At 39.9% G+C, this 12,701-nt stretch overlaps 1 protein-coding gene across 2 annotated transcripts in view; it reads right to left on the reverse strand.

Annotated features, from left to right (window-relative positions):
• trappc9 (trafficking protein particle complex subunit 9) overlaps positions 1–11,060 on the reverse strand; it is a 242,188-nt gene extending 231,128 nt beyond the window's left edge. For both annotated transcript variants that reach the window (XM_086193247.1, XM_086193246.1), the window contains exons 1-4: positions 10,988–11,060; positions 9,248–9,843; positions 3,267–3,412; positions 2,535–2,660 (exon numbers count right to left, since the gene is read on the reverse strand). In XM_086193247.1, the coding sequence (XP_086049373.1) occupies positions 2,535–2,660; positions 3,267–3,412; positions 9,248–9,831 (856 nt within the window). In that variant the 5' untranslated portion in view covers positions 9,832–9,843; positions 10,988–11,060. The remainder of the gene's footprint in view (positions 1–2,534; positions 2,661–3,266; positions 3,413–9,247; positions 9,844–10,987) is intronic.
• Between the last annotated feature and the right edge of the window lie 1,641 nt (positions 11,061–12,701).

The raw sequence follows: 12,701 nt of genomic DNA on the forward strand, positions 1-12,701 counted from the left end.
CCCTTACAGAGTAGGCTACAGTGCATATTTTCAAATACATAAACATCCCTTACATTCAAGCCCTCACCACAGGAGTTCAAACAATGCTCATTAAAAAGGCCATATTAACACTTAATCAGCACTTGTGGTTTGCATAGGCATACATGTTTATGTTTCTGATATCCCTAGGAACAGACAAACTCAAAAAACAAACCCTGTCATTTTCATGTTGGCTGGCTTTCTCTATAGTCTTCTGATTCAATGACTCATCAGATATGATGCCCCTTGCATGGAGATTTATTTTGATGTTGGGTTGTATGAGACCCTTTTGCCCAGTCAGTGTCTGACCTGCCGTATTCCTACCTACAGTTGCAGTCATAATACAGCCAGCATTATACAGCACCCAGCATATAGAGCTGCAGCTGTACATAGCAAGACAAAAGTTTGCTTGAGGAGGGTAGTCCCGAAAGGAAATAGCTGTCTGACAGGAATGCAGAGCACCAACAATTTCAAAGGAGTAGCTGTAAAGGGACATACATACTTTAGATGAGTGAACCTGTTAGTGCCTTAAAGACATGTTTGTGCTTATACCCATACCACAGCAGTAACTTTTATGCTTCCTGCTGCTGCACCGTGCTGATCGCACCATCCTTTTAATGTATCATAAAGGGGTGTGCTGAAATTGTAACTGCCCCCACATCTTTCCTTATGCATGTACTATCCAAGAGTGTGTTTTCATTTAAGGTTGTCTAGGGAGGTGAATTAATTATGGTAAGAGGTGTGGCATTTTGAACATACTCTAAGGAGCTGGCCATTCACAACATAATTAGTTTTTCAGAGGGGGCAGGTGCCCAAAACAGCCTGTTTTCTGACGAAGTAACAAAAGCGTCTGGAGTCAATTATGCAAAACAATGCAAAATGAAAGCATGCCAGACGGTTAGTTAGATTATCCAGTTAAAAATAATTACTGATCCTAAATAAGTGATGCATGATAATAGTGGAACATACTGGATATTGGCAGATATTGATAATTTTTTAAATATTGGTTTTGGTCTATTATGCAAAACTAACTAACTGCTTTCCTTATCACCTGCTGTCACCTGGGTAGTAACACGTTTTCTCCTTTATGACTACTTGAGAAACTTTTTGAATAGATTGTATTTGCAAGAGTGAAGAAGGAATAATACTTTAACTCCATTACATTTGGCTGTGTTCCACTTGTTACTTTCACTCTTAATCATGTTTTATTTGATGCACAATTGCTTTACTTGTAAGGCCTAAAACACACCAGTGCCATAGCATTGAAGCTTGTCAGGTGACACCCAAGTACCAAAAAGAAGCATCACACTACAATGTGGAAGAGGAGAGAGATGAAAAAACATGTTTTTGATGATAAAGCTCGCAATGTTTCACCATCTCAACAACTAATCTGTCCTCATTCAATATTAGTGATGATGGCGATAGGAAGCAGGCAGAAGGAGCTACGATGTACAAAACACCTTTGTTCACGTTTTTTTCATAATGCAGTGCAGCTGGAAAACAGGACAGTGGTATGCAGTGAAATGGATATGCACAAAGCTGCTACATGCCTCCAATGTGGGGGTTCGTATATAAACACAGACCGCTGCTTTGATGTGTGGCATTCAGCAGCAATGTACCACTGGCTAAGTTTTGACCATTTTTCACGAATCAAACTTAGTCACATGACAACACACAAGCATTGCGTGCAAGTTACAAACACGAAACCAGGAGCCAGCAAGCACACACGCACACGTACGCGCACGCACGCGCGCACACACACACACACACACACACACACACACACACACACACACACACACACTGGACAAAAAAAAATGTACGTTATTTTTAAAAGACTTAACTTAAAATTTTCACATTGCTATCTGAGGTCGTTTGACTGTATACTTACTTTCTTTCTATAGCAATTATTTGTATGACTACTTTGCTACGTGAGCAAATATTATTTTATAGTTAACAGTTCTTTTACAACAGCAGAGCACAATTTTTGGCTACTTAGTATTCTGACCTAATAAAGAAACTATCTCAATAACGCTTTGCAAATTGGTCATTCAAGGTTGAATTTTAACATTACGTGTCAATGGCAGCATTCGCACATTAATTGCATGTTAATAAAAATATAACAGAACCAAATTAAACAATGCCTGAATGAACATGAGCATGAGGAATAAATATGGGAACCTTCAGCAGTGAAGGAAGCCAGTATCACACTGCACAAACAGGAAGCTTAGCTGAGCACAAGCTTAAGTTATGTTTGAGTTGCACTGACACTGACAGTTCCTCATCAGATGGAAAGCAGTGAAAATGTTGGTAGATCTGTTTTTGTTTGTTATTAGAGAAGTTAGAAATAGTTTAGCAACATTGCACCATGCCGCAGAAGTTGTGTGCTTGGTATTATCTGTCATTCTCTTGCTAGAAAGCCTACAATTACTAAGCTCACCCCCCACTTCAAAACAGGGTCAATAGCAAGAGAAAACTGAATCAAGAAGATCTTGAATAGAGACTGATGTTCTAACCTGGTCTGTGGCGTTTCCCTGTATCTGCTGACTGAGAGATATTCGGCCTGTGTCCTACCATCTTCCCTGCTGTACCTCCAGGGTAGTGGAATATGACAGATGCTGAACATAAACCCTCCAACGCAGCTGGAACACAAAAAAATAGCAATACAATTTAGGAGACACTCTATGAAACACTTGATCATTTTTTCCTCCTCTCAGGTTTGCAACAGCCATGACAGCAGCATATAAGAATAATGGACTAGAGGACGGAAAATGCAAACCTAAGTCAAGGAAATAAACAGCTCAATGATCAATAGTTGTACTACAGCCTCACAAATATATTAAGAAAAAAATATTGTTGACCTTTACTACTTATAACAGATACACTGATAGAATGAATCCAATCTCCAATGAAATACATTTCAGCAGCAAAATGTCAAAGATACATTTGAGATCATTTAGATTATAAGGTTGATTCACCAGAGAATGGTGATGTGTATTCACCAGGTACATCTACATTAACAAGATCTTTGTGAGAATCTTCTGAAGAGTTTTTTAGCTTTTTATTAAAGATCAAAAAAATAAACATTCGAACATCATAACCATTCACAGAAATTGTTGAACTCAAATATAATATTGGCACCTTAGCTCTTGCTAACACTGTTCAAAGTATTCAAGTGTAGGCGAAAAGGCCCCAGTACTAGAATTGAACCGTCTCCAGGAAGCAAGCCGTCCCTCCATCAAACTTACCACCCAGCCAGAGGAAGTCATTAACGCCCCTGAGCAGCTCCACAGCCATGTGGTAGTGGACCAGAGCATCCTGCAACATGCCTGCCTGAAGACACAAGTCCCCGACATGCTTCCTCATCCTACCTTGGCAGCGCTTCTTGTAATGCCTGATGAAATGCAGCAAGGATAGGTAGAATTACTTTCAAAAGTGAAATAAATGACATAACTAGAAACTTTCTGCCATGGTAATTCCTTCTATCAGCTCGGTACCAGCAGAGGAGACTCAAGTCAGGGACTTCTATCCGTCAGCTACTGAAAAGAGGGGCCGTATTTTTGGGTAGGAAAGCACAAGCAAAGGATAGCACCAGAACAGGACAAGGTTATGGGGTGGCCTACAGTATGAGCCTGTAGTCCGGCAAAAAAACAGGGAATCGGGTAGTACCACATTCAGGACTTTTGAGGAAAAGTATGAAACACCATTGTGAAAACACCCGTTTCTGATGTTATACCCTCAGTTAAACCTGGCAATGTTTATGTTTATCATAGCTTGGATTAAACTTAATCAGTGTATCGTTGCCATGGTTACAATAATAACACCATGATTTAAGAAATACTTTGGATTTGCTGAAGTGGGGTTGGATGAGATAGTCAAATATAGAAAAGTTTTTACCATTAGTACATGTGGGTCAGCCTAGACAGTTCCTGACTCTCCTGCAGAAAGCGAGGAACTGTAGCTGCTCTCTAGTTCAGCATTGCACTGCTAAGGATAAGGTCCTGGAAAAAACTTATTTTATCTACCAAATAAACTCCCACAAAAAAGCAATATCCATTTACATGTTTAGTTTTGCAGTCACACATCCCTTTCTTTGGCAGAGTTGCAGTTTCATTCAAAAGCACTCCTGCAAAAATAATACAGCAATTAAAAGGAAGCAACACAGTTGAAAACTGTGATTCAAAGAAAGGGTTCTTGAGGAAAACAGTAAAGCAGCACAAATCTTAGAAATTGTTCATCATGTACACAAAAATGTGCATGTCATGACAAATTGTTTTGTTTTCGTTTTTTTTTAAGTGTGACTGAAGTTGTTTGATAAAACATGCTGGGCATCATGGGTAAATCTACTTGCTCCAATATATGATTATCTCATACTGAACAGGTGTTTTCTTTTTAATTAGGATAAATAGATGATAATGCCCTACTGACCCAATAAGGAAGTAGAGTAAGGCAGTGCACCCTCACACGTGCATGCCAATAACATCTAGACAGGTGGTACACAACATTTAAATAAATTCATAGACATTTCTTTAGTCTCTAATCCATAGGAATGGATAAATCAAAATTAACATCTATTCAGTACACTGCAGTCGTCTAACAAAGACCTCTGTTCAAATTGTTCTGGTGGAATCAAATGAAAAGATGGTCTTAAAAGAATTACATTGAACATGGATGTCATCATCAGATTCACATTTAAGGGTAGCTGCAATGCTATACAGAAAGATGCTTCCATGAATAAAAATGTGAAATCCATGTGATAGTGTGTTGCTGCAGCTTCTATAGTCTGAAGAAGAAAAAAAAAAACCAGAAAAACTAAACCCAATCGCATCCCAAATCAAGCGGAGACGACCCTCCCTCCCATTCCAAGGATGGTGTCCTGCTCACTGTTCAAACATCACAATAATCAGGAAGTCTGGTGCTCTCCCCTTCACTCTTTTCACTGACTATAATTTTTTGACTTTCTCTTTGTAAAATTACAAATGCAAGGGTATTTATGTTTCATGTGCTGAACTTTAAAAAGTACAGTGGCTGTCTAGCAACAAAAAGGTCCCTGGTTCTATCCGCACTTCTCCCAGTGACCATGTCAAAGTATCCCTGGGCAAGATACTGAACCCCTTATCTGAATTAGTAAATGAATTAATATCTGGCAATTGCATTGACTTGCTGTTTCCATGAAAACCTGGCTGTGTGATGATGAGTATGTTAGTCTAAATGAATCCACTCCTCACAGTCACATTAACACTCATATTACTCGAAGCTCTGGCCAAGGAGGTGCCATTTTTGACAGAAGTCTAGTAACAAATCTCAAACCCACAATAAGTTTGGAAAATTCCACAGCCACTCTTATTTATTATTATGTACCGCCCTCCTGGTCCTTACTCTGAATTCTTATCTGAATTCTCATAGTTTATATCAGTTTAGTTCTCAAATCAGATAAAGTCATTATTGTAGGTGACTTCAATATTCATGTGGATGTTGATAACGACAGTCTGGGTGCTGCATTTATAACTCTTCTTGACACAATTGGTTTCCGTCAGTCTGTACATGAACCGACTCACTGTCACAACCACACCCTCAAACTTGTCCAGACCTATGGAATTGAAGCTGACCATCTAGTTCTGTTACCAACAACTTTTTATCTGACCATCAATTAATCACTTTTTAATTTAAACTAATAGACTACACTCCACGAAGGAAAACCGTAGTTCCCAGATGTTTGTCTGATCAGGCTGTAGCTAGATTTAAAACAGCGATTCTATTGGCGCCAAATTCAGTGTCATGTCCCAGTATAACGAAGGACACTGTTGTCAACCTTAGTCTGTCCCAAATACATCATTTTATTGATAGTACAAGAGGCATCTTAGGAACAACTTTGGTGTCTACTGCCCCCATTAAAAAAAAGAAAACTATGAATCCAAGGAAAAAAAGCACCTTGGTACAATTCCGAAACCCGACAGCTTTAACAAAAAACTTAAAAACTAGAGAGGATATGGCACTGCTCCAAATTGGAGGAGTCACATTTTGTCTGGCAAGACAGCCTTAAAACTCATCGAAAAGCCCATCATAGACCTAGAGTTGCCCATCATAGACCTAGAGTTGCCCATCATAGACCTAGAGTTGCCTACTACTCAGCATTACCAGAGGAAAATAAGAACCCCAGGTTTCTCTTCAGCACTGTAGCCAGACTGACAGAGAGCCACAGCTCTATTGAGCCAACTATTCCCATTTTCCTGAATAGCAATGACTTCAGGGACATTTTAAATGACAAAATTCTACTTATTAGAGAGAAAATTCTTCTCCTGCTGCCATCAGCTAACAACACAGCATCTATAACCTCAGAAACATTAGCAGTAGCTGTAGGAACAGACATATACCTGAATAGTTTCTCTCCCATTACATTTATGAACCTAGCACAATATTTTCCTCCTCTAAAACATCCACCTGTCTTCTAGACCCCATACCAACTAAGCTGGTTAAAGATTCTCGACCCCAAGTTAGCTCCTCTCTCTTAGATATGATCAATGTGTCACTGTTATCTGGTTACTTCCCACAATCCTTTTAAGGAGCAGTAATTAGACCCCTTCTCAAAAAAGCAACCCTGGATCCAGAAGTTTTAGCCAACCACAGACCAATATCAAATCTTCCTTTTCTCTCCAAAATTCTGGAGAAAGCAGTTGCTAAACAGCTCCATCACTTTCTCAACAGCACCTGCTTTTTGGAGTATTTCCAGTCAGGTTTCAGGGTTCATCACAGAACAGAAGCAGCACTGGTCAACGTTACCAATGACCTCCTACTAGCATCAGATGAGGGACTGGTCTCTGTGCTGGTCTGATTAGAGCTTAGGGCAGCTTTGATACCATTGACCAACACATATTATTACAGAGACTGGAACATGTCATCGGCATAAAAGGAACCACACTAAACTGGTTCAGGTCATATTTACTAGGTCGATCTCAGTTTGTACAAACTAACAATAATCCCTCTGAGACCTCTACAGTAAGTTATGGTGTTCCACAAGGGTCTGTGCTTGGACCAGTCCTCTTCACTCTATATCTGCTTCCATGAGTTCACATAATAAGGAAAAACTCTGTTAATTTTCACCGTTATGCAAACGATACACAGCTGTACTTATCAATGCATCCACATGAAACAAATCAGTTGACCAAACTGGAGGCCTGTCTAAAGGATATGAAAACATGGATGACCCATAATTTCCTTTTATTAAACTCTGATAAAACTGACGTTATTGTGCTGGGCCCAAAACACCTTAGGAGCATGTCATTGAATGAGACAGGTACCCTGGATGGCATCACCATGGCCTCCAGCACTACCGTAAGGAACCTAGGGGTTCTCTTTGATCAGGATTTGTCCTTTAACTCCCACATTAAACAAATCTTCAGGACTGCTTTATTTCATTTCGGTAACGTCCAGTCTCAAAAAGATGCAGAAAAACTTGTCCGTGCTTTTGTCACTTCCAGGCTGGATTACTGCAATTCCCTCCTATCGGGTTGCACCAATAAGTCCCTAAAGACTCTAAAGCTGAACAAAAAAAACTGCTGCCCACATGTTGATTAGAACTAATAGAAGAGACCATGTCTCTCCTATCCTGGCTTCTCTGCATTGGCTCCCTGTCAAATTCAGAATAGTACTCAAAATTCTTTTTCTAACAAACAAAGTCCTCAACAATCAGGCAGCTTCATATTTGACAGAGCTCATAGTCCCCTATTATCCAAATAGAACCCTCGCTTCCAAGTTGCAGGGTTACTGGTGGTTCCTAGAGTTTCTAAAAGAAGAATGGGAGCCAGAGCCGTCAGCTATCAGGCTCCCCTCCTGTTGAACAATCTCCCAGTTTTGGTACGGAATGTAGACACCCTCTCTACCTTTAAGAGCAGACCTTCCTTTTTGATAAAGCTTACAGTTAGGTCTGGCTTAGGCTAGATAGGCCCTTAGATATGCTTCTACAGACTTAGACCCCTGGAGGATCTCCCATGGTGTACTGGGCTTCTCTGTCCTCCTGTATGTGTTACACATAAATCATACTCATATGCGTTACTAACTCGTCTTCTTCTCCAGAGCCTTCGTGCTCCCCTCATCCCAGACCCCAGGTGCTGCTGGAGGAGGCTGCAGACCTGAAGAGGCTCAAGCTGCCACCCGTAGCTCCACCTGCTTACATCCCCATTTGTCCATTATTCTCTTCCCCTTTTTCTCCTTCTTTATCTCTGCCCCTCTCTTTCCTTCTGTCTTCCTCCATTATCTGTCTTTGTCTCTGCCCTGCTCTCCTGCTCTCTTTCTCCCCAACTGGTCAAAGCTGAAGGCCGTCCCCATTGAGCCTGGATCTGCTCAACGTTCCTGCCTGTTAAAAGGAAGGTTTTTGTCACTGCTGTTGCAGGATGTGCTTGCTGATGGAGAATCGTTGGGTGTAAATTCATTGAAGGAGTGTGGTACTAGACCTGCTCTAGTTGTTAAGTGTCACAAGATTACTTTTGTTATGATTTGGTGCTACAAAAATAAAATTGACTTGACTTGACTGATACTGATACCGATCAATTCTGTTTACAGATCCATTTAAATATCTTTCCCGCACCACCCCTGCCTCCTTCCAATCCTTGTGCATTTGTGTTAATTTATCAGTGCTGTTTGCATACATACAGCATTATTGTGGAAGGAGTTAAACATATTCTAATGCAGTAATGCAAATCAGTCATGTACTGCTAAATAGAATATCTTTTTATTAATAGACTTGAGGACTGTGTCAATCAATGACCTTGGATGAAGTTTACTTTTCTACATGTTCAGAGTCATGTTTTAGGCCTATAGCTTTAGACAAACCTTTCCAAACCAGACAGTATTTGACTGAAACCTGTGGAGCAAGTGACACCTTTGGCTTGGCATTATGAGCAGGAGTACACAAGCACAAAGGTCTGGCTACATCTTCTCAAGGCAGAACTAAAGCTGATGGGAATGCTAAGAGCTACACACAAAAGTCTAACGTCTCACCTTTTCACCCCCAACAATAAACTCACAGGACAGTATGGAAGAAAAAATAGGAGAAAGACAAATAAACCAACGTAAACAAAGAAAAATGAAGGCAGCAAAAATCAAAAGAGATTTTTGTTAGTAAGGACTGTTTGCATATCATTGTTTACAGAAAAACACAACAGCTATAATTATTTCACATGTATATCAAATTCAACTCCTTAAGCCTAAAGAATAACAAAGAAGAACTCACCTACTGTCTGTGTCCAAACCCACAAAGTCCTTCTTCTCAAAAGGCACACAGAGCAGAGGGATCTTGTCACCAGACTTGTCAGTGGCACGGTCAAGGCGCTTAGACTCCAGAACAATAAATATGGACTCCACAAAGTCTTCCACCCTCTTCTCCACATCAGGGCAGTCTTCAAAGCCAGGGTAGAAGGCCATGTCTGTACGCTGCTGCTCTGCAATCTCCCCCTGGAGCCCAAACACCAGCAAGCGTGAGTCGTACAGCGTGGAGTTGTACACTTCCTTCTGGCCATGAAAGCGCTCAGTCGTCTGGGGCCACTCTTTTGATGAGCCACAGGTGGTGATGGCTATGAGGCCCACCACTTTGCGATGCGTCTGGAAGTCACCCCACTCATTGTTTTCAGGCAGATAATGGTGGCGGTAACGGATGTAGAGCAGGCGCTGAGAATCCCTGATGTTCACCTGGCTCACACTGGCGATGCGCTTGTAAATCTTGAAGAACTGGTCCTCGGGTAAAATGCCAACCGGCTGGACCACCACCAGAACGGTCTGATGGTCCTCAGCACATTGCATATAATCAGGGATGCTCATCTTCACGTATGGCTTCATGGAGCAGAAAACACAAACATTTAATAAAGTGGGTAATTGTTTATACTTGTTTCATTAATTAAAATGCCCAGACTTCCACACAAGTACAATTTAATTTTGATCCTTTCAATTAGATGTCAACTGATTATCAGCCTGGGTGGTTATAGGATCATATATTTCATATTCTTGTGACTCATTAAAGGATTGTTTTATATGACAGACAAAACACTTATTGTCATGTAGACCAGATTGTATCGATCGATTTAGGGCTGCAACTACCAAATATTTTCATCATCAATCAATTTCCCAATGGTATGCTATGACAAAGCAATGAGTCATTTAGGCAAGAATATGGCAAACTGAAAAATGCTTGAGTATTTCCCAGAGCCCAAAGTGAGTATGGCATGTCCATTCAGTCCAAAACCCAAACTGTCAGCGAGGGATGAGGAAAAAAAGCAGCAAGTCTCATATTAAAGTCTGGAATTTGCAAATGATCGATAATGACTTAAACCATTAATCGGTTGATTTTTGTTGATTTGGTTGTCATTTCGTGTTTTTACCAAAACGTCTTTGTTTTTAGACGGTATTCTGTTAAAACGTTAAATGCAGAGCAATCAGACTAACAGGCATTAGTTGTGTATTTACTGAACTGCAATTTTTTTTTTTTTAAGTGCTGCTCGAAGGCTCTGCGGTACGAATGATGTTACAGTAGATCCGACCCACTTCAAAACAGCGCGGTAGAAGTAACTACTCCAGAAAAATAAAAAATAAAGCGACACCTGCTGCTGTCTCGGCTAAACACAAGCAAAAATCAGTACTAGCTTTCTGTAGCAGCTGACAAAATCACAAGGCTGACATGTGACCAAGACGCTGCACAACACTGGCAATCATTCGGCAGCGTACAACTAGCTCACAGCTGTAATCTTAGTTATTCTAGTTTACGTTGAGCAACTTCACACATCCATACCCAAACCAAACACTTGTGCCAGCTAGCGTAGCCGAGCTAACTAGCTAACGCTCTGGTTGTTTATGTCAGTCACCCAGTGACCTGAGGAGCTGACTGGGAAAAAGCAAAGTTATTCGTACACATAGTTTTACATGGTTGTGTGTCCTTCAACCCAATTACGTCTCAATGCCATTTAATGTTAGCCCCCGTTACCTTGTAGCCAGTGAAATTGCACTGCTTCCTTCTTTGAATGGGCGTTAAACAACATCAAATCAACTACCCAACTTCCGGCAATAATTTTCAAAGTAAAAAACAAACTATGTGGTATGTGTGGGCTTGATTGTGCCTGGATTCTGGCATTAAAGACACTACAAATGGACCTAGCTTTGTGTATATATTAATGTATATAAACTGAAACGGCGGGAATGCAGTGTGTTAACACTGCTTACCTATGAAACCCAGTGTATACTTTTTCCATCTAATTACGCTTGTTGGTCGACCAGAGTTTGTGGTGTCATTTGTGCTCAGTCAAAACAGCCGAATTAAGACCTCACTCTCATCCCTGACGAGCCCCCCAATTTTTTGAAGTACGCTGACTTCACCGGGTCCGTGGATGAGAAGAGATCAACCAGAGTCGTCTGCTTTAGACAAATCAACTCTTTATTTCATACAGCAAAGCAGACACAGATATATCTGGAGACCCCACTACATGCACCGTGAGAGTGCAGCAGAGAGTCTGAATAAGATATTAACAGAGAGTGAATATATGCTTGAAGCCACGGCCTTTTTGCATACGTAATTTTACACTCATGCATATCAAACTTCCTGATTAGTACTCCTGCCTCCTGCACAGTCAGGTCGTCTTGTCCCGTTCTTCTTGTCATTCAGCCTTGACAGTTCGGGTGCAGTTAGCAGTCTGCACAACTTAATACAGACAGTCATGACATATCTTTTTTCACAATCAACTCCTGATATGGTAGTGACGTGAACAGAACATGATCAACTGCTCATCATCTCAAACGCTGAACATGACAACATAACCTTTAATTTGAAAATAAAATCCTTGTTTTCCTTCTCCCTCCGGAAAGACGAGTATGTCAATGAGCGCTATGCCCAACTCTCTCTCTCTCTCTCTCTGTATGTATGTATATATATATATATATATATATATATATATATATATATATATATATATATATATATATATATATATATATATATACACACACATATATATATACATACATATATGCGTCATATATATACATATATATATATATAGGGTTGCGCGTATATATATATATATACATATATATATACATACATATATATATATATATATGTGTGTGTGTATATATATATATATATATATATATATATATATATATATATATATATATATATATATATATATATATATATATATATATATATATATATATGACGCACCGGAATCACGTGACCATCGGAAACAGCCGGAGAGACAATATCATCAACACGCATCAAGTACACTTGGGTTTGCTTGCCTGTTTCTGATCAATAATAATAATGTGTAATATGTATGTTTTTCAACATTGATGTGAATTGTTCTTTATAAAGCGGGGTCAGCAGATTTTTTTCTTTTTTTAAATACTCAAACATTTTTGGTGAAGACTGGCGACCTGTCCAGGCTGTACCCCGCCTCTCGCCCCTAGCCGCTGCAGGCTCCAGCCCCCCCGCGACCCTTAACAGGAATAAGCGGAAAACAATGGATGTATGGAAGGATTTTTTGTAAAGAGGGTTCCACTAATTACAGCTGTCAAAGAAGATCAGTATTATGATTCTGTATTATCCACCTTTATATCATTAGCAAGATGGTACATTCATGAATGTGAGTATATTCATCAATAGCCACTTTTCCTTATATTTTGAAGATAAAACCTAACAA

Source organism: Aulostomus chinensis, chromosome 22, assembly GCF_037954235.1.
Source record: "Aulostomus chinensis isolate RoL2024-O1b breed Wild chromosome 22, RoL_Achi_v1.0, whole genome shotgun sequence".
NCBI lineage: Eukaryota > Metazoa > Chordata > Actinopteri > Syngnathiformes > Aulostomidae > Aulostomus > Aulostomus chinensis.